The sequence below is a fragment of the Pollachius pollachius genome (genome assembly GCF_949987615.1).
Source record: "Pollachius pollachius genome assembly, chromosome: 1".
Taxonomy (NCBI): domain Eukaryota; kingdom Metazoa; phylum Chordata; class Actinopteri; order Gadiformes; family Gadidae; genus Pollachius; species Pollachius pollachius.
The window spans coordinates 5,670,456-5,689,423 of NC_136934.1; the positions used below are offsets into that span (position 1 = coordinate 5,670,456).

General features: G+C 42.7%; 1 protein-coding gene across 1 annotated transcript in view; it reads right to left on the reverse strand.

Annotated features, from left to right (window-relative positions):
- Nucleotides 1-18,968, reverse strand: part of fam81b (family with sequence similarity 81 member B) — a gene marked incomplete at both ends in the record, with an annotated part of 101,333 nt that overhangs the window by 82,178 nt on the left and 187 nt on the right. Inside the window, 3 exons of the mRNA XM_079750289.1 lie at nucleotides 9,594-9,723; nucleotides 11,264-11,382; nucleotides 15,028-15,217. Coding sequence (XP_079606415.1) covers nucleotides 9,594-9,723; nucleotides 11,264-11,382; nucleotides 15,028-15,217 — 439 coding nt within the window. The remainder of the gene's footprint in view (nucleotides 1-9,593; nucleotides 9,724-11,263; nucleotides 11,383-15,027; nucleotides 15,218-18,968) is intronic.

Below are 18,968 nucleotides of genomic sequence, written 5' to 3' on the forward strand. Positions count from 1 at the left end.
CATATGCTTATTGCCTCACATAGGTTAATCAGTGACGATTTTACCTTGTGTAACGTAGTGTTTGTCATTAGCGGTAAACGATGCATCTCGAACGCACTGGTTATAGTGTCATGCTAATAACGAGACGGAGCACATAGCTGAAAGACTGACGTTTTTTACCTTATATAACGTAGTGTTTGTCATTAGCGGTATGCCATGCATCTCAAACGCACTAAAAACTGGAGATCCGAAATGTGTTATCCTGCGCCCTTTAAATATGCTCGTTTAGCTCAGTTGGTTAGAGCGTCATGCTAATATCGCGACGGAACACATAGCTGAAAGAGTGACGTTTTTTACCTTGTATAACGTAGTGTTTGTCATTAGTGGTGTACGATGCATCTAGAACGCACCAAGAACTAAACAGTGGAGGTCGGTAAAGTGTTATCCTGGAAGTCCTAAACATGGCCGTTTAGCTCAGTTGGTTAGAGCGTCGTGCTAATAACGCGAAGGTCGATACCCGCAATGGCCATATGTTTATTGCCTCACATAGGTTAATCGGTGACGATTTTACCGTGTATAACGTAGTGTTTGTCAATAGCGGTAAACGATGCATCTCGAACGCACTGGTTAAAGCGTCATGCTAATGACGCTACGCAACACATAGCTGAAAGAATGAAGTTTTTTACCTTGCATAACGTAGTGTTTGTCATTAGCGTTATGGCATGCATCTAGAACGCACTTATAACTGGGGATCCGAAATGAGTTATCCTGCGCCCCGTTTAGCTCAGTTGTTTAGAGTGTGTTGCTAATCACGCGACGGAAGACATAACTGATAGGGTGATGTTTTTTACATTGTATAACGTAGTGTTTGTCGTTAGCGTTATGGCATGCATCTAGAACGCGCTAACAACTGGGGATCCGAAATGTGTTATTCCGCGCGCTATGAATATGCCTGTTTAGCTCAGTTGGTTAGAGCGTCATGCTAATAATGCGACGGAGCACATAGCTGAAAGAGTGAATTTTTTACCTTGTATAACGTAGTGTTTGTCATTAACGGTATGCCATGCATCTCAAACGCGCTAACAACTGGCGATCCGAAATGTGTTATCCTGCGCCCCATAAATATGCCTGTTTAGCTCAGTTGGTTAGAGCGTCATGCTAATAACGCGACAGAACACATAGCTGAAAGGGTGACGTTTTTTACCTTGTATAACGTAGTGTTTGTCATTAGTGGTGTACGAGGCGTCTCCAACGCAGCAAGAACTAAACAGTGGAGGTCGGTAAAATCTTATCCTGGTAGTCTTAAACATGGCCGTTTAGCTCAGTTGGTTAGAGCGTCGTGCTAATAACGCGAAGGTCGCGGGTTCGATACCCGTAATGGCAATATGCTTATTGCCTCACATAGGTTAATCGGTGACGATTTTACCTTGTGTAACGTAGTGTTTGTCATTAGCGGTATGCGATGCATCTCGAACGCACTGGTTATAGTGTCATGCTAATAACGAGACGGAGCACATAGCTGAAAGACTGAAGTTTTTTACCTTATATAACGTAGTGTTTGTCATTAGCGGTATGCCATGCATCTCAAACGCACTAAAAACTGGAGATCCGAAATGTGTTTTCCTGCGCCCTTTAAATATGCTCGTTTAGCTCAGTTGGTTAGAGCGTCATGCTAATAACGTGACAGAACACATAGCTGAAAGGGTGACGTTTTTTACCTTGTATAACGTAGTGTTTGTCATTAGTGGTGTACGAGGCGTCTCCAACGCAGCAAGAACTAAACAGTGGAGGTCGGTAAAGTGTTATCCTGGAAGCCCTAAACATGGCCGTTTAGCTCAGTTGGTTAGAGCGTCGTGCTAATAACGTGAAGGTTGCAGGTTCGATACCCGAAAAGGCCATATGCTTATTGCCTCACGTAGGTTAATCAGTGACGATTTTACCTCGTGTAACGTAGTGTTTGTCATTAGCGGTAAACGATGCATCTCGAACGCACTGGTTAAAGCGTCATGCTAATAATGCGACGGAGCACATAGCTTAAAGAGTGAACTTTTTACCTTGTATAACGTAGTGTTTGTCATTAACGGTGTGCCATGAATCTCAAACGCGCTAACAACTGGCGATCCGAAATGTGTTATCCTGCGCCCCATAAATATGCGTGTTTAGCTCAGTTGGTTAGAGCATCATGCTAATAACGCGACAGAACACATAGCTGAAAGGGTGACGCTTTTTACCTTGTATAATGTAGTGTTTGTCATTAGTGGTGTACGAGGTGTCTCTAACGCACCAAGAACTAAACAACGGAGGTCGGTAAAGTATTATCCTGGAGGTCCTAAACATGGCCGTTTAGCTCAGTTGGTTAGAGCGTCGTGCTAATAACGCGTAGGTCGTGGGTTCGATTCCCGTAATGGCCATGTTCTTATTGCCTCACATAGGTTAATCAGTGAGGATTTTCCCGTGTATAACGTAGTGTTTGTCAATAGCGGTTAACGATGCATCTCGAACGAATTGGTTAAAGCGTCATGCTAATAACGCGACAGAACACATAGCTGAAAGGGTGACGTTTTTTACCTTGTATAACGTAGTGTTTGTCATTAGTGGTGTACGAGGCGTCTCCAACGCACCAAGAACTAAACAGTGGAGGTCGATTAAGTCTTATCCTGGAAGTTTTAAACATGGCTGTTTAGCTCAGTTGGTTAGAGCGTCGTGCTAATAATGCGAAGGTCGCGGAATGAAACCCGTAATGGCAATTTGCTTATTGCCACACGTAGGTTAATCGGTGACGATTTTACCTTGTGTAACGTAGTGTTTGTCATTAGCGGTATGCGATGCATCTCGAACGCACTGGTTAAAGCGTCATGCTAATAACATGACGTAGCACACAGCTGAAAGAGTGAAGTTTTTTACCTTGTATAAAGTAGTGTTTGTCGTTAGCGTTAGGGCAACAACTGGGGATCCGAAATGTGTTATCCTGCACCCCTTAAATATGCCCGTTTAGCTCAGTTGGTTAGAGCGTCATGCTAATAATGCGACGGAACACATAGCTGAAAGAGTGACGTTTTTTACCTTGTATAACGTAGTGTTTGTCATTAGCGGTATGCGATGCATCTCCAACGCACTGGTTAAAGCGTCATGCTAATGACGCTACGCAACACATAGCTGAAAGAATGAAGTTTTTTACCTTGTATAACGTAGTGTTTGTCATTAGCGTTATGGCATGCATCTAGAACGCACTAATAACTGGGGATCCGAAATGTGTTATCCTGCGCCCCTTAAATATGCCCGTTTAGCTCAGTTGGTTAGAGCGTCATGCTAATAACGCGACGGAACACATTGCTGAAATAGTGACGTTTTTTACCTTGTATAACGTAGTGTTTGTCATTAGTGGTGTACGATGCGTCTCCAACGCACCAAGAACTAAACAGTGGAGGTCGGTAAAGTGTTATCCTGGAAGCTCTAAACATGGCCCTTTAGCTCAGTTGGTTAGAGTGTCGTGCTAATAACGCGAAGGTCGAGGGTTCGATACCCGTAATGGCCATATGCTTTTTGCCTCACATAGGTTAATCAGTGACGATTTTACCTTGTGTAACGTAGTGTTTGTCATTAGCGGTAAACGATGCATCTCGAACGCACTGGTATAGTGTCATGCTGATAACGAGACGGAGCACATAGCTGAAAGACTGAAGTTTTTTACCTTATATAACGTAGTGTTTGTCATTAGCGGTATGCCATGCATCTCAAACGCACTAAAAACTGGAGATCCGAAATGTGTTTTCCTGCGCCCTTTAAATATGCTCGTTTAGCTCAGTTGGTTAGAGCGTCATGCTAATAACGCGACAGAACACATAGCTGAAAGGGTGACGTTTTTTACCTTGTATAACGTAGTGTTTGTCATTAGTGGTGTACGATGCATCTAGAACGCACCAAGAACTAAACAGTGGAGGTCGGTAAAGTGTTATCCTGGAAGTCCTAAACATGGCCGTTTAGCTCAGTTGGTTAGAGCGTCGTGCTAATAACGCGAAGGTCGCGGGTTCGATACCCGTAATGGCCATATGCTTATTGCCTCACATAGGTTAATCAGTGACGATTTTACCTTGTGTAACGTAGTGTTTGTCATTAGCGGTAAACGATGCATCTCGAACGCACTGGTTAAAGCGTCATGCTAATGACGCTACGCAACACATAGCTGAAAGAATGAAGTTTTTTACCTTGTGTAACGTAGTGTTTGTCATTAGCGTTATGGCATGCATCTAGAACGCACTTATAACTGGGGATCCAAAATGTGTTATCCTGCGCCCCGTTTAGCTCAGTTGTTTAGAGTGTCTTGCTAATCACGCGACGGAAGACATAACTGATAGGGTGATGTTTTTTACATTGTATAACGTAGTGTTTGTCGTTAGCGTTATGGCATGCATCTAGAACGCGCTAACAACTGGGGATCCAAAATGTGTTATTCCTCACGCTATGAATATGCCTGTTTAGCTCAGTTGGTTAGAGAGTCATGCTAATAATTCGACGGAGCACATAGCTGAAAGAGTGAATTTTTTACCTTGTATAACGTAGTGTTTGTCATTAACGGTATGCCATGCATCTCAAACGCGCTAACAACTGGCGATCCGAAATGTGTTATCCTGCGCCCCATAAATATGCCTGTTTAGCTCAGTTGGTTAGAGCGTCATGCTAATAACGCGACAGAACACATAGCTGAAAGGGTGACGTTTTTTACCTTGTATAACGTAGTGTTGGTCATTAGTGGTGTACGAGGCGTCTCCAACGCAGCAAGAACTAAACAGTGGAGGTCGGTAAAATCTTATCCTGATAGTCTTAAACATGGCCGTTTAGCTCAGTTGGTTAGAGCGTTGTGCTAATAACGCGTAGGTCGTGGGTTCGATTCCCGTAATGGCCATGTTCTTATTGCCTCACATAGGTTAATCAGTGAGGATTTTCCCGTGTATAACGTAGTGTTTGTCAATAGCGGTTAACGATGCATCTCGAACGAATTGGTTAAAGCGTCATGCTAATAACGCGACAGAACACATAGCTGAAAGGGTGACGTTTTTTACCTTGTATAACGTAGTGTTTGTCATTAGTGGTGTACGAGGCGTCTCCAACGCACCAAGAACTAAACAGTGGAGGTCGATTAAGTCTTATCCTGGAAGTTTTAAACATGGCTGTTTAGCTCAGTTGGTTAGAGCGTCGTGCTAATAATGCGAAGGTCGCGGAATGAAACCCGTAATGGCAATTTGCTTATTGCCACACGTAGGTTAATCGGTGACGATTTTACCTTGTGTAACGTAGTGTTTGTCATTAGCGGTATGCGATGCATCTCGAACGCACTGGTTAAAGCGTCATGCTAATAACATGACGTAGCACACAGCTGAAAGAGTGAAGTTTTTTACCTTGTATAAAGTAGTGTTTGTCGTTAGCGTTAGGGCAACAACTGGGGATCCGAAATGTGTTATCCTGCACCCCTTAAATATGCCCGTTTAGCTCAGTTGGTTAGAGCGTCATGCTAATAATGCGACGGAACACATAGCTGAAAGAGTGACGTTTTTTACCTTGTATAACGTAGTGTTTGTCATTAGCGGTATGCGATGCATCTCCAACGCACTGGTTAAAGCGTCATGCTAATGACGCTACGCAACACATAGCTGAAAGAATGAAGTTTTTTACCTTGTATAACGTAGTGTTTGTCATTAGCGTTATGGCATGCATCTAGAACGCACTAATAACTGGGGATCCGAAATGTGTTATCCTGCGCCCCTTAAATATGCCCGTTTAGCTCAGTTGGTTAGAGCGTCATGCTAATAACGCGACGGAACACATTGCTGAAATAGTGACGTTTTTTACCTTGTATAACGTAGTGTTTGTCATTAGTGGTGTACGATGCGTCTCCAACGCACCAAGAACTAAACAGTGGAGGTCGGTAAAGTGTTATCCTGGAAGCTCTAAACATGGCCCTTTAGCTCAGTTGGTTAGAGTGTCGTGCTAATAACGCGAAGGTCGAGGGTTCGATACCCGTAATGGCCATATGCTTTTTGCCTCACATAGGTTAATCAGTGACGATTTTACCTTGTGTAACGTAGTGTTTGTCATTAGCGGTAAACGATGCATCTCGAACGCACTGGTATAGTGTCATGCTGATAACGAGACGGAGCACATAGCTGAAAGACTGAAGTTTTTTACCTTATATAACGTAGTGTTTGTCATTAGCGGTATGCCATGCATCTCAAACGCACTAAAAACTGGAGATCCGAAATGTGTTTTCCTGCGCCCTTTAAATATGCTCGTTTAGCTCAGTTGGTTAGAGCGTCATGCTAATAACGCGACAGAACACATAGCTGAAAGGGTGACGTTTTTTACCTTGTATAACGTAGTGTTTGTCATTAGTGGTGTACGATGCATCTAGAACGCACCAAGAACTAAACAGTGGAGGTCGGTAAAGTGTTATCCTGGAAGTCCTAAACATGGCCGTTTAGCTCAGTTGGTTAGAGCGTCGTGCTAATAACGCGAAGGTCGCGGGTTCGATACCCGTAATGGCCATATGCTTATTGCCTCACATAGGTTAATCAGTGACGATTTTACCTTGTGTAACGTAGTGTTTGTCATTAGCGGTAAACGATGCATCTCGAACGCACTGGTTAAAGCGTCATGCTAATGACGCTACGCAACACATAGCTGAAAGAATGAAGTTTTTTACCTTGTATAACGTAGTGTTTGTCATTAGCGTTATGGCATGCATCTAGAACGCACTTATAACTGGGGATCCAAAATGTGTTATCCTGCGCCCCGTTTAGCTCAGTTGTTTAGAGTGTCTTGCTAATCACGCGACGGAAGACATAACTGATAGGGTGATGTTTTTTACATTGTATAACGTAGTGTTTGTCGTTAGCGTTATGGCATGCATCTAGAACGCGCTAACAACTGGGGATCCAAAATGTGTTATTCCGCACGCTATGAATATGCCTGTTTAGCTCAGTTGGTTAGAGAGTCATGCTAATAATTCGACGGAGCACATAGCTGAAAGAGTGAATTTTTTACCTTGTATAACGTAGTGTTTGTCATTAACGGTATGCCATGCATCTCAAACGCGCTAACAACTGGCGATCCGAAATGTGTTATCCTGCGCCCCATAAATATGCCTGTTTAGCTCAGTTGGTTAGAGCGTCATGCTAATAACGCGACAGAACACATAGCTGAAAGGGTGACGTTTTTTACCTTGTATAACGTAGTGTTGGTCATTAGTGGTGTACGAGGCGTCTCCAACGCAGCAAGAACTAAACAGTGGAGGTCGGTAAAATCTTATCCTGATAGTCTTAAACATGGCCGTTTAGCTCAGTTGGTTAGAGCGTCGTGCTAATAACGCGAAGGTCGCGGGTTCGATACCCGTAATGGACATATGCTTATTGCCTCACATAGGTTAATCAGTGACGATTTTACCTTGTGTAACGTAGTGTTTGTCATTAGCGGTAAACGATGCATCTCGAACGCACTGGTTATAGTGTCATGCTAATAACGAGACGGAGCACATAGCTGAAAGACTGACGTTTTTTACCTTATATAACGTAGTGTTTGTCATTAGCGGTATGCCATGCATCTCAAACGCACTAAAAACTGGAGATCCGAAATGTGTTATCCTGCGCCCTTTAAATATGCTCGTTTAGCTCAGTTGGTTAGAGCGTCATGCTAATATCGCGACGGAACACATAGCTGAAAGAGTGACGTTTTTTACCTTGTATAACGTAGTGTTTGTCATTAGTGGTGTACGATGCATCTAGAACGCACCAAGAACTAAACAGTGGAGGTCGGTAAAGTGTTATCCTGGAAGTCCTAAACATGGCCGTTTAGCTCAGTTGGTTAGAGCGTCGTGCTAATAACGCGAAGGTCGATACCCGCAATGGCCATATGTTTATTGCCTCACATAGGTTAATCGGTGACGATTTTACCGTGTATAACGTAGTGTTTGTCAATAGCGGTAAACGATGCATCTCGAACGCACTGGTTAAAGCGTCATGCTAATGACGCTACGCAACACATAGCTGAAAGAATGAAGTTTTTTACCTTGCATAACGTAGTGTTTGTCATTAGCGTTATGGCATGCATCTAGAACGCACTTATAACTGGGGATCCGAAATGAGTTATCCTGCGCCCCGTTTAGCTCAGTTGTTTAGAGTGTGTTGCTAATCACGCGACGGAAGACATAACTGATAGGGTGATGTTTTTTACATTGTATAACGTAGTGTTTGTCGTTAGCGTTATGGCATGCATCTAGAACGCGCTAACAACTGGGGATCCGAAATGTGTTATTCCGCGCGCTATGAATATGCCTGTTTAGCTCAGTTGGTTAGAGCGTCGTGCTAATAACGCGAAGGTCGAGGGTTCGATACTCGTAATGGCCATATGCTTATTGCCTCACATAGGTTAATCGGTGACGATTTTACCGTGTATAACGTAGTGTTTGTCAATAGCGCTAAGCGATGCATCTCAAACGCACTGGTTGAAGCGTCATGCTAATAACGCTACGGAACTCATAGCTGAAAGAGTGAAGTTTTTTACCTTGTATAACGTGGTGTTTGTCACTAGCGTTATGGCATGCATCTAGAACGCACTAAAAACTGGGGATCCGAAATGTGTTATCCTGCGTCCCATAAATATGCCTGTTTAGCTCAGTTGGTTTGAGCGTCTTGCTAATCACGCGACGGAAGACATTACTGAAAGGGTGAAGTTTTTTCCCTTGTATAACGTAGTGTTTGTCATTAACGGTATGCCATGCATCTCAAACGCACTGAAAACTGGGGATCCGAAATGTGTTATCCTGCGTCCCATAAATATGCCTGTTTAGCTCAGTTGGTTAGAGCGTCATGCTAATAACGCGACAGAACACATAGCTGAAAGAGTGACGTTTTTTACCTTGTATAACGTAGTGTTTGTCATTAGTGGTGTACGATGCGTTTCGAACGCACCAAGAACTAAACAGTGGAGGTCGGTAAAGTCTTATCCTGGAAGTCCTTAACTTGGCCGTTTAGCTCAGTTGGTTAGAGCGTCGTGCTAATAATGTGAAGGTCGGGGGTTCAATACCCGTAATTGCCATATTGGTATTGCCTCACATAGGTTAATCAGTGACGATTTTACCTTGTATAACGTATTGTTTGTCATTAGCGGTATGTGATGCATCTCGAACGCACTGGTTAAAGCGTCATGCTAATACCGCTACGGAACACATAGCGGAAAGAGGGAAGTTTTTTATCTTGTATAACGTAGTGTCTGTCATTAGCGGTATGTGATGCATCTCGAACGCACTGGTTAGAGCATCATGCTAATAACGCCACGTTACACATAGCTGAAAGAGTGATGTTTTCTACCTTGTATGACGTAGTGTTTGTCATTAGCGGTATGCCATGCATCTCAAACGCACTAAAAACTGGGGATCTGAAATGTGTTTTCCTCCGAATAGTATTGCAAAAGTCAAGTCAATAGGGTGTTTTTGATTTAATATAAGAATCACATAAAAATATACAATAGGTATATATATATATATATACATATGACACCCGACTAAAATGGAGGAGATTGAATTGGAAAAATCAATTTAAAAAGGTTTTTCCACCCTGTCTCACCTTGGTCTCCATAATTTTCAGGCGGACATCCAGGATTGCCCTGAGCTCTGTCACCTCCTGTTGGAGTCTCCTCACCTGCTGTCCCCCAGAGATGACATCAGCACTCACTCGTGCTATGCTGGCATCACAGCTGGGAATGGGTTGAGTCAGGCACAAAATTAATGATTTAATTAGAGAGAGAGAGAGAGAGAGAGGGGGAGAGAGAGAGAGAGAGAGAACGAGAGAGAGAACTTATACTCAGATAAGCAAGCATTGCATAAATATGAATATGCATAAACAAGACAACACACACACACAGCCCACACATATAAACACACACACACGCACACACTTTTTTTTGTTGTTGAAATTTGCTTATTGATAACTGCTTTCCTCAACCATTCCTCCCTGCTTCCACTTTGAAAGTTGAAAGACCGACTGGGGCAGCCTGGAGTGCATCTCTCTCTCTCTATCTCCCTCTCTATCTTTCTCTCTCTTTGTCTCTGTGCAAAGCTCCAATATTGCTTTCTTCTTTTACCTAATTTATGATGTCATTCCTCAGGCAGGTCAGCTATTGAATCTAATTTGTGGCAAAATAAATAAACAAGACAACACAGATCAATTTTATGTGTGTGGATATGTGTGTGTGTGTGTGTGTGTGTGTGTGTGTGTGTGTGTGTGTGTTTGTGTGTGTGTGTTGATGTGCGCCATGCTCAATAAACACATCAACACAGGAGTGATTGAAGTCCGCAATTTACTTGACGTTATTCCCTCTTTGCAGTAACGATGAGAGTGCCACACTAGAAGCACGCTACATTCAAATGCTTGTGCTAAAAACACTGAAGCTCATATAATAGATCCCAGTTTTCTCATGGCTTTCAAACAAGCCGTTTTCCGACAGTTCTTCCAGAGCGCCATATGTCTGCTCTTTGTTGAGTACTTCTGTGTTTCTCTCCTCAGACCTCTGAGTCAATACTACAGGCCACAGGCCAGATATCTAGACGTGGTCAGACTGGCGGCGACCAAACACTTAAACCCACGTTGGATCACACCGATTTATCACGGCCTGAGCTAAAGATTTTAATCTTTGAACTCCACGTATCAGTGTACGTGGTCATGTTTTCTTTCCGCACGCTACAGAGTCGTGGCTTGGTTCCTGATGTATGGACATATGTGCTACATACATCTCAATCAGTTCATCTGATTTCGGTTAAGCTTACATTATATAAACCCTGACTGGGGGTTGACTTAGTTAATCCCATGTTAAAACAGAGAGAACAAAAACACAAATAGGTAGGTAATGGAGGACAGAATTTGTTTTAAAAGTCTGGAAATTTCGCCAGCATGTAACCAAATAATGGGATTATATACCCGAGTTGACGCACACAAAGTGTTTATGCTCTTCAAAGTGTTTTCAAAAAGCATGACAATAAAATAAATGTGAAAACGGAGGGACAAAAGAAAATATACTTTTTTAAAGAAAAGTATATTCAATTTATGTTTTATATTTAAACTTGGGTTATGAGAGGACAAAATAAAAGCATTGGTGAAATAATGTCTCTGAATAACAGAAACAAAAACACAACAGTGCAATTGGATTCAAGCGCTCCCCTGCATTAACCTTGTTCTATTGTTGTGATGTGATCAACGGCAACACCCAGGTGCATACACTGATATGATGAGTTGCATACCGAGCCACTCTGCCTCTCAGGACTCCAATCCCCTCCCTGCTCTTCTGGTCCAGGCTCTGAACAGCCAGCGAGGTTTCACCGGCCAGCGAGTCTCTCTGGGCGATCTGGCTCTCCAAGGCCTACATGCAGAAGAACAAGGATGCTTAATGGATCTGGTTGGGAGAACAAGCACACTCTTTTCTCATGCTGAATAGTGTTAGGACATTTTCATTTTGGAATACGAAAGGATATGGAGATTTTTATTTTGCTTGAGGCCAAGAGAAGAAGGCATTTGAGGGATGTATTTTCATTTTCTTTGCGTACTTGCAATGGCAATGGGACAGCGTGAAATACTATTTGAATCACTTAATAAAAATATTGTATCCTCTGTCTAATATCATGCCTGTGGACAGAATAACACATTTCTTGCCCATGGACTATGGTTATGATTACTCTAAATCATAAATTAGCCTGCCCCCTCAAACCATCCAAAATGATACACAGAGAGAATCGCTTTTTGTTTTGAATCTCCAGCCAACTGGCTCATTTGAGAACACTGAGATTTTCAGAGGAACAAGTTGGAATTCAGTGGTGGATCCATGGACCAGGGCACCCACACATGAATGACTAAACTAAATATAAACTGCTGCGGTTACAGGTCAAAGATCTGTTATGGTGATTCAGATGGGGGAAAAAAGGAAGTTTATCTTTATCATTGATCACATCATGCTGTAGAAGATGCCAAGTCTGAGCAAATTAACTAAAACCATTATCTCTGCTTAGACCAGGGATCAAATATTGATCAGGGTATTCAGCTTTCCTACCGCCCACCATCACGCACATGCACACACGTACACGCACACACACACGTACACACACACACTCACACACACACACTCTCACACCATCTCCATTACCTTCCCTAGGATAGTTGCTGTCAAGGGCAGGCGCAGTGAAACGCTCAGAACCCCCCCAGCAACATCCCAGAGATCCATCAGGTGATCCTGAGAACGTCCCAGGAGTTTCATTATCAAGACATGATGGTTTGGGAGTGGTCACTCGCTAATAAGTAGTAATGGACATTCACATCCCCCGAATCTATTAGCAAGTATTAAGGACAACCTGATCGGAAGAGAGATGCCTCCTTGTTTTCCTAAACCTGTCCAGACAATTGCTCTAACGAGCAATGCATTTTGATTGGAAAGGCTTTCAGAACGCGGCAACACTAAATCTGTCATGACTCAACTGTGCTGATCTCAGCATAACGTGTAAACACACACACTCGCACACACACACTCTCACACACTCTCTCTCTCACACACACACACACACTGGATTGGAACTGTAAGGGGTTTTGGACTGAGTCATTCTGCCATTTTTCATTCCAATCAAATGGTGGTAAATAAGCTCAAAGGTGCGAAAGAGGATGTCGTCGGAAATCTCCCAGCTTTCTTGCGGCATTTCTCGGAGGCATGACCCTTTTTGTCTTCAACTCTCGGAATTCTGACAGTAGACCGAGAGCAGTGATGACGCTCTCAACAAAAATCGCTGCGCCCGTGAAGAGATTTATTTTCTTTATATTTGTACCACATTGGTCATTTTAATGTTGATTTTAAATGCTCTTACACACTTGATTACATTGCTATCAATGACGGTTCCACACAGGGGGCCTACGGGGGCCATTGCCCCTGTAGACATATCGCTGGCCCCCCTGTGCTGACCAAATATAACAATTAGGATTTTATTAATTTTACGGAAGTAATGCGACGCAACGTTCTACACGGGTAAAATAGAGGGCCGCACCCAAACACTGAGGTGCTGCTCCTCGGTGAATGAGAGCTCAGCGGCTACTCTTGGCGAAAGGAGCCACGATCTCTCCTGTTGCAAGAGTCGAAGGCAAGCAAAACAATTTAATTTCGTAAGTGACTCGTTCTTGCACATTACCGTGTTACTGTAGTTCCTCACACTGATAGTGAAATGAAGTTTGTAAATGTCTGGTCTCGATGTATTTAGAAACTTAATCATATCTAAGCAAACTCATCGAAGCAGAAACAAGTGTCCAAATGTCAACATCCTTCCAGCAGCAACGAAATGCAAGGCATGCCCCTATGTTTTTTTTTCATTTTTTCTTTCTTTTTCTAGCAGCTATCATGAAATGAGGAAAGAAAAGTAGAACAGGGAATTTTTCTAAAATAGAAGAACACAGTTTTTCTACACTGAAACTAATAAAATAAATAGGAAATGGCACATAGTTTTGCAATTCGTTGTACCCTGGAGTTTTTTTTTCCACATTGACACACTGTATTTGTACCCTGTACTTTTTACTTTTCATTTTTTATGGCCCTACCTCTCTTGCACGCTTGTACAAAGCAAATGTTTATATGATTTTGATGATTTAGGGCATAAGCTCCGTCAATTTAAAATAGTTTGACAGAAACTCTTTCTATCACGCAATCTCTCTCTAACACATTCTCTCCATCCATCAATCCCTCTATTACACTCTCTTTCTATCCCTCTCTCTCTCCATCCCTCTATCACAATCTCTCCATCCCTCTATCCCTCTCTATATAGTAAAGATTAGTAGGCTATCTGCCCGTGCTAAGTAGAAATAAAAGGCATGCCCCTACGTTTTTTTTTCTTTTTTTCTTTCTTTTTTCTAGCAGCTATCATGAAATGTGGAAAGAAAAGTAGAACAGGGAACTTTTCTAAAAGGGAAGAACACAGTTTCTCCACACTGAAACTGTTAAAATGAATAGGAAATGGCACATAGTTTTGCACTTCCTTGTACCCTGGAGTTTTTTTTAACTTAACACTGTATTTGTACCCTGTACTTTATTTTTCATTTTTCATTTTTTATTGCCCTACCTCTCTTGCACGCTTGTACAAAACAAATATATCTGATTTTGATGACTTAGGGCATTAGCTCCATAAATTTAAGATAGTTTGTCAGAAAAATACAGACTGGTGAAGTAATTAACTCTTGTACCAATTAAATGTTTGATGATTTTAAAGTAAAACAAAGTTTATAATCTTTAAATATCATTTTTTGCCATTTTATTTGTGCCCCTCTGGTTAAACACGGGCCCTTCCTTGGCCCCCCTAGTAAAATTTGTCTAGAACCGCCTCTGATTGCTACTTCATTCCGGACACCAATTTATGCATTGCACGGTCTTGCTGTGCCTGTAATACAATGTAAAGTTGTGTTGTTTGTTTTCGGGCTGGTTTGCTAAAGAGGCTAATGTAGCTAACAATAAACAACAACTAGCCAATTTCATGACACAATCACAAAGACGAACGGGAATGCTATAAATGCTCCGCGACCGGAGATTACGTCAAAAGTACCTCAGAAGGCTGGCGTCCGAGGATTCAGGAACACCCCATCAGTTCATTTGCAACATGCATGCATGCAGTGGCGGTTTTAGGCACGGGCGAACCGGGCGGCCGCCCGGGGCGCCATTCTTTTGTGACACGTGGGGGGTGCCACGAGCAGTTAATTGTGTGGGGAATTGGCATATTGGCGCCCCCTATGGCTTCAGGCGCACCTGCTTGTTGAGAAGGTGCCGTGCACAGACGGACCGAAACCCCCCGCCGAAGTCCGTAGGGCTACAACACCAACCCCCCCTCGGAGTCTCGCCCGGGGCGTAACTGGATGTAGAACCGCCACTGCATGCATGCATATATACAAACGCATGCATGCATGCATGCACCCACGTACGGGCGCACACAAACACACACACACACACACAGACACACACACACACGCACACGCACACCCTCAGTGCTACCTGCATGTTGGTGCTGAGCTGCTGGACGATGTGTGTGATGGTGTGGATGTGGTTCTCCAGCAGCCTGCGGGACAGGGCCTCCACCTGGAGAGAGCCCTGGGTGGACTGGAGGCTGGCCGCCACCTCCTCCCTGATCCCCAGAGCACGCTCCAGGAGCAGGCCTAGCGCCCCCTCTGGACCAGCCAGACCACTAGGGACCGGGGAAAAGTCCATCCATGTGATGTTGACATTTTTATACTCCACAATGCTTTCGTCTTAAGGATGACAAAAAAAATCTATTTTTAATACAGAGGTTCATTAAACCTAGGATAGGCAATTTATTTTAATAGCGTTTTTGTTGAAATTCTCTTTACATCAAGACAGCAAACAATAAATCAAAAGCTCTGACAACGATATTTTGAAAAAAATGGTATCTGTGGCTTTCACAGGCCTGTAATAAGCCGGTCCAACCATTTCATTCGGCCTGAACGAATCACAATATGTACAGAATCGCAACACTTTGTTGGAATATTGAATCATGAGGTGGTCCCTACCGATTCCCATCCTAGGACCACCCTCCCACACAATGACCCTCAAGGCACAGACACATGGCACACACACATGAGAGGTGACCCGCTATACCAGGGGTGTCAAACTCATTTTAGCTCAGGGGCCACATGGAGGATAATCTATGTTAAAAATGGTAAAAATATGGCATAATTAAAAATAACGACAATTTCAGATTGTTTTCTTTGTTTTAATTTGGTACAAAATAGTTGCACATTCAGAAAATGTATACATCAGAAATAATCCTATTGCAAAAACACTTCAAATAAGTTGAAAATTGTGCAAAGTGTGCAATTTCTAGAACAATACCTCAGCGATAGGAACTTAAACTTCGTCTCAGTGTATCTACAAAGGCACACAACTTTGAGTCTTAACTTATTTGAGATTGAACAAAATACAAACATCTCTTCTAGGTATCAAATACTTAATTTTGTCATTTCCACATATTAATCCTGGGCTAACCAAACCATACAAACGGAGGTAGAAACTATTCAATAAGGTTGATTTACTCCTTGCCTTGTAGGCTACACTTTATTGATAGAAAAATAAAAGCTGTGCAATGCATGAAAAATGTCAATCAACCAAACTTATGAACTGAAGTGACGATTATAGTAAATCCCACACGATTCACTTTCATTAAATCTCCACAGAAGACATTCATGTTCACATCTACATCAGGGTGCAGTGTCTCATGCAGCATTTTTAAGTGGGGTTACCCACTGTTTATTTTACTCCTGAAACCTGGCATCTTTTAGCTTTCACAAGTGCATCAATATCAGGCGTCACATCCTGAGTGGCAGCCAATTTCAGAATTTCATTCAAGTGCTTGTGCGTGAGCTTTGAGCGCAGCTTTGTTTTATTGATGCTCATTACAAAGAACACTTGCTCACAAAGATATGTGGTTCCAAACATGCACAACACCTTTGCAGCAAGGGCTGTCAAGTTGGGGTAACCTGGCAAGAGATTCTTATAAAATGTGTCCAAGCCAGCTGCGGCAAATTTGCCTTTCAAATCTGAATCACACTGCAAGTCTATTATTTCAAGTTGAATGTTGACGGGCAGATCTGCGGCATTCACGGTGAATGGTGGTCTTTTTCCAGTTCACCAAAAATCTGAAAGCGTTGTTCAAACTACCACAATAGTCCTGTTATTTTGTCTTTGAACCGCTTCATGTGTGCAGCATGTTGGGTCGCGCATACATCTTTCAGACAAGGAAAATGAGAAGTGTCACAACCTGCGAGTTGTATCTCCAACAATGACAGCTTCAACTTGAACGCACATATACTGTCATAATACTGTGTGACAACTTTGTTGCGCCCTTGCATTAATTTGTTCAAGTTATTTGCGTGCTGTGTGATATCCACCATAAAGGCAAGGTCCTGTATCCATTCTGTGGACTGAAATTCTACCACTGGTTTTCCCTTTTTTTCCATGAACTCTTCAATTTCCCCTCGTAAATCAAAGAAACGCCTCAGCACAGCACCTCGGCTTAACCATCTTACCTCGGTGTGGTATGGCAGGCCATGGTTGTGGTCGTTCTCCCTGAGAAGGCTGTCAAACTGACGGTGATTCAGGCCTCTCGATCGGATGAAATTAACAGTTTGGACGACCACCTTCATGACGTTATCCATCTTTAATGACTTGCAACACAATGTCTCCTGATGCAAAATACAGTGAAAAGTCCAAAAATCACGTCCTCCATTTGCAGTCTGCACTTTCTCTTAGAATTTTGTCACAACACCCGATTTTTTCCCAATCATTGACGGAGCACCATCTGTAGCCAGGCTGACAGCGCGGGACCAGTCCACTCCGACCCTGTCCAATGCTCCGATGAGGGCGGTGAAAATATCAGCCGCTGTTGTGGTATCCATCATTGGCACCAACTCCACAAACTCCTCTGTGACGGTCAAAGTGTCATCAACTCCGCGAATGAATATGGCCAGTTGCGCAACATCTGTAATGTCCGTGCTTTCATCAATTGCAACTGAAAACGCAATAAATGATTTTACTTTGTGCTTCAATTGGCTGTCCAAATCCGCCGAAAGAACAGAAATCCTGTCTGCCATTGTGTTTCTTGTCAGGCTGATATTTGCAAAAGCCTGACGCTTTTCAGGGCACACGAGCTCTGCAGCCTTCAGCATGCATGTCTTCACAAATTCACCATCACAAAATGGTTTTGAAGTCGTTGCAATTTCATAAGCAATAAGGTAGCTGGCTTTCACTGCAGCATCATTGATTTCTCTGCTGTGACTAAACACAGACTGCTGTTTCTTCAGACAGGCCAACAGTTCATTAACTTTATTTATTCTCTGTTGTCCTTGCAAGTGGTGGTATTTGTCAGCATGAAGGGTCTCATAGTGGCGCCGAAGGTTGTATTCTTTCAGCACTGAAACATGCTGTGAGCACACCAAACACACAGGTTTCCCATTTACTTCCGTGAATAAAAAGGACGATGACCATTTTTCTTGGAAAACTCTGCACTCTGTGTCCACTTTTCGTCTTTTTGACAGAGACATTTTGGGGCAATGAGAGTGCCAAAGCGCATAATGTTGAAAGTATAAGGCAGAACGACAAGGTAGCTCCGGGCAAGCTGAACTACCTGTTTCTACTTGCTCCCTGCTCAGCCCCGGTATAAAGTTTGCGTGCTTAACATAATTGCTAGTGGACACATTAAGAACAGCAGTTTCTTTCATTGAAAAATAGCAGCTCATTTTACGTTACATTCCAAAGCGACTTCCAGTTACACACAATTGTCCAGTAGTTCAATGTACAACAAATTAATCAGTGCCAGTCAATGCAATCCATGTAATGCTAGGAAGGATTTTTATAAAAAAATATATAATCTTTTTTTTTTTATTATTATTTTTTTTTTTACAATACTGTACTTCACAAAATCATCTCGCGGGCCGGATTAAACCCGTTCGCGGGCCTGATCCGGCCCGCGGGCCGTACGTTTGACACCCCTGCGCTATACACTGACATATTCACTGGTTTCGCCTCATTCACCTGCATTCAGACTGCTATGGATTATTTAAAGCAGCAGTCAGCATTTTTTGCTCGCTCCACTTTGCTTTTATTAAATCGTGATTTGTTGAGTCTCGTGGTTCTAATGCATTAGGGTCTATATCAAGGACAAATGGTCAAACTAATACATGAGAAGCACGACTAAAGTTGCTGATGCATGCACAGAGCTTTAAGCATACTGTGTGAGTGAAAAAACCCAGATAATACTAAATAGCAGATGGATCGAATCTAAGGTTAATATTAATTTATACAATAGATAAAGGATTCATTTGATGAAGGGAGATCTACAGTATTTGAATGGAGGTAACTGGAAGTACACAGCCTGCTAATTTCTGTCCAAACAACAATATAGAAAATGCAATGACACATAG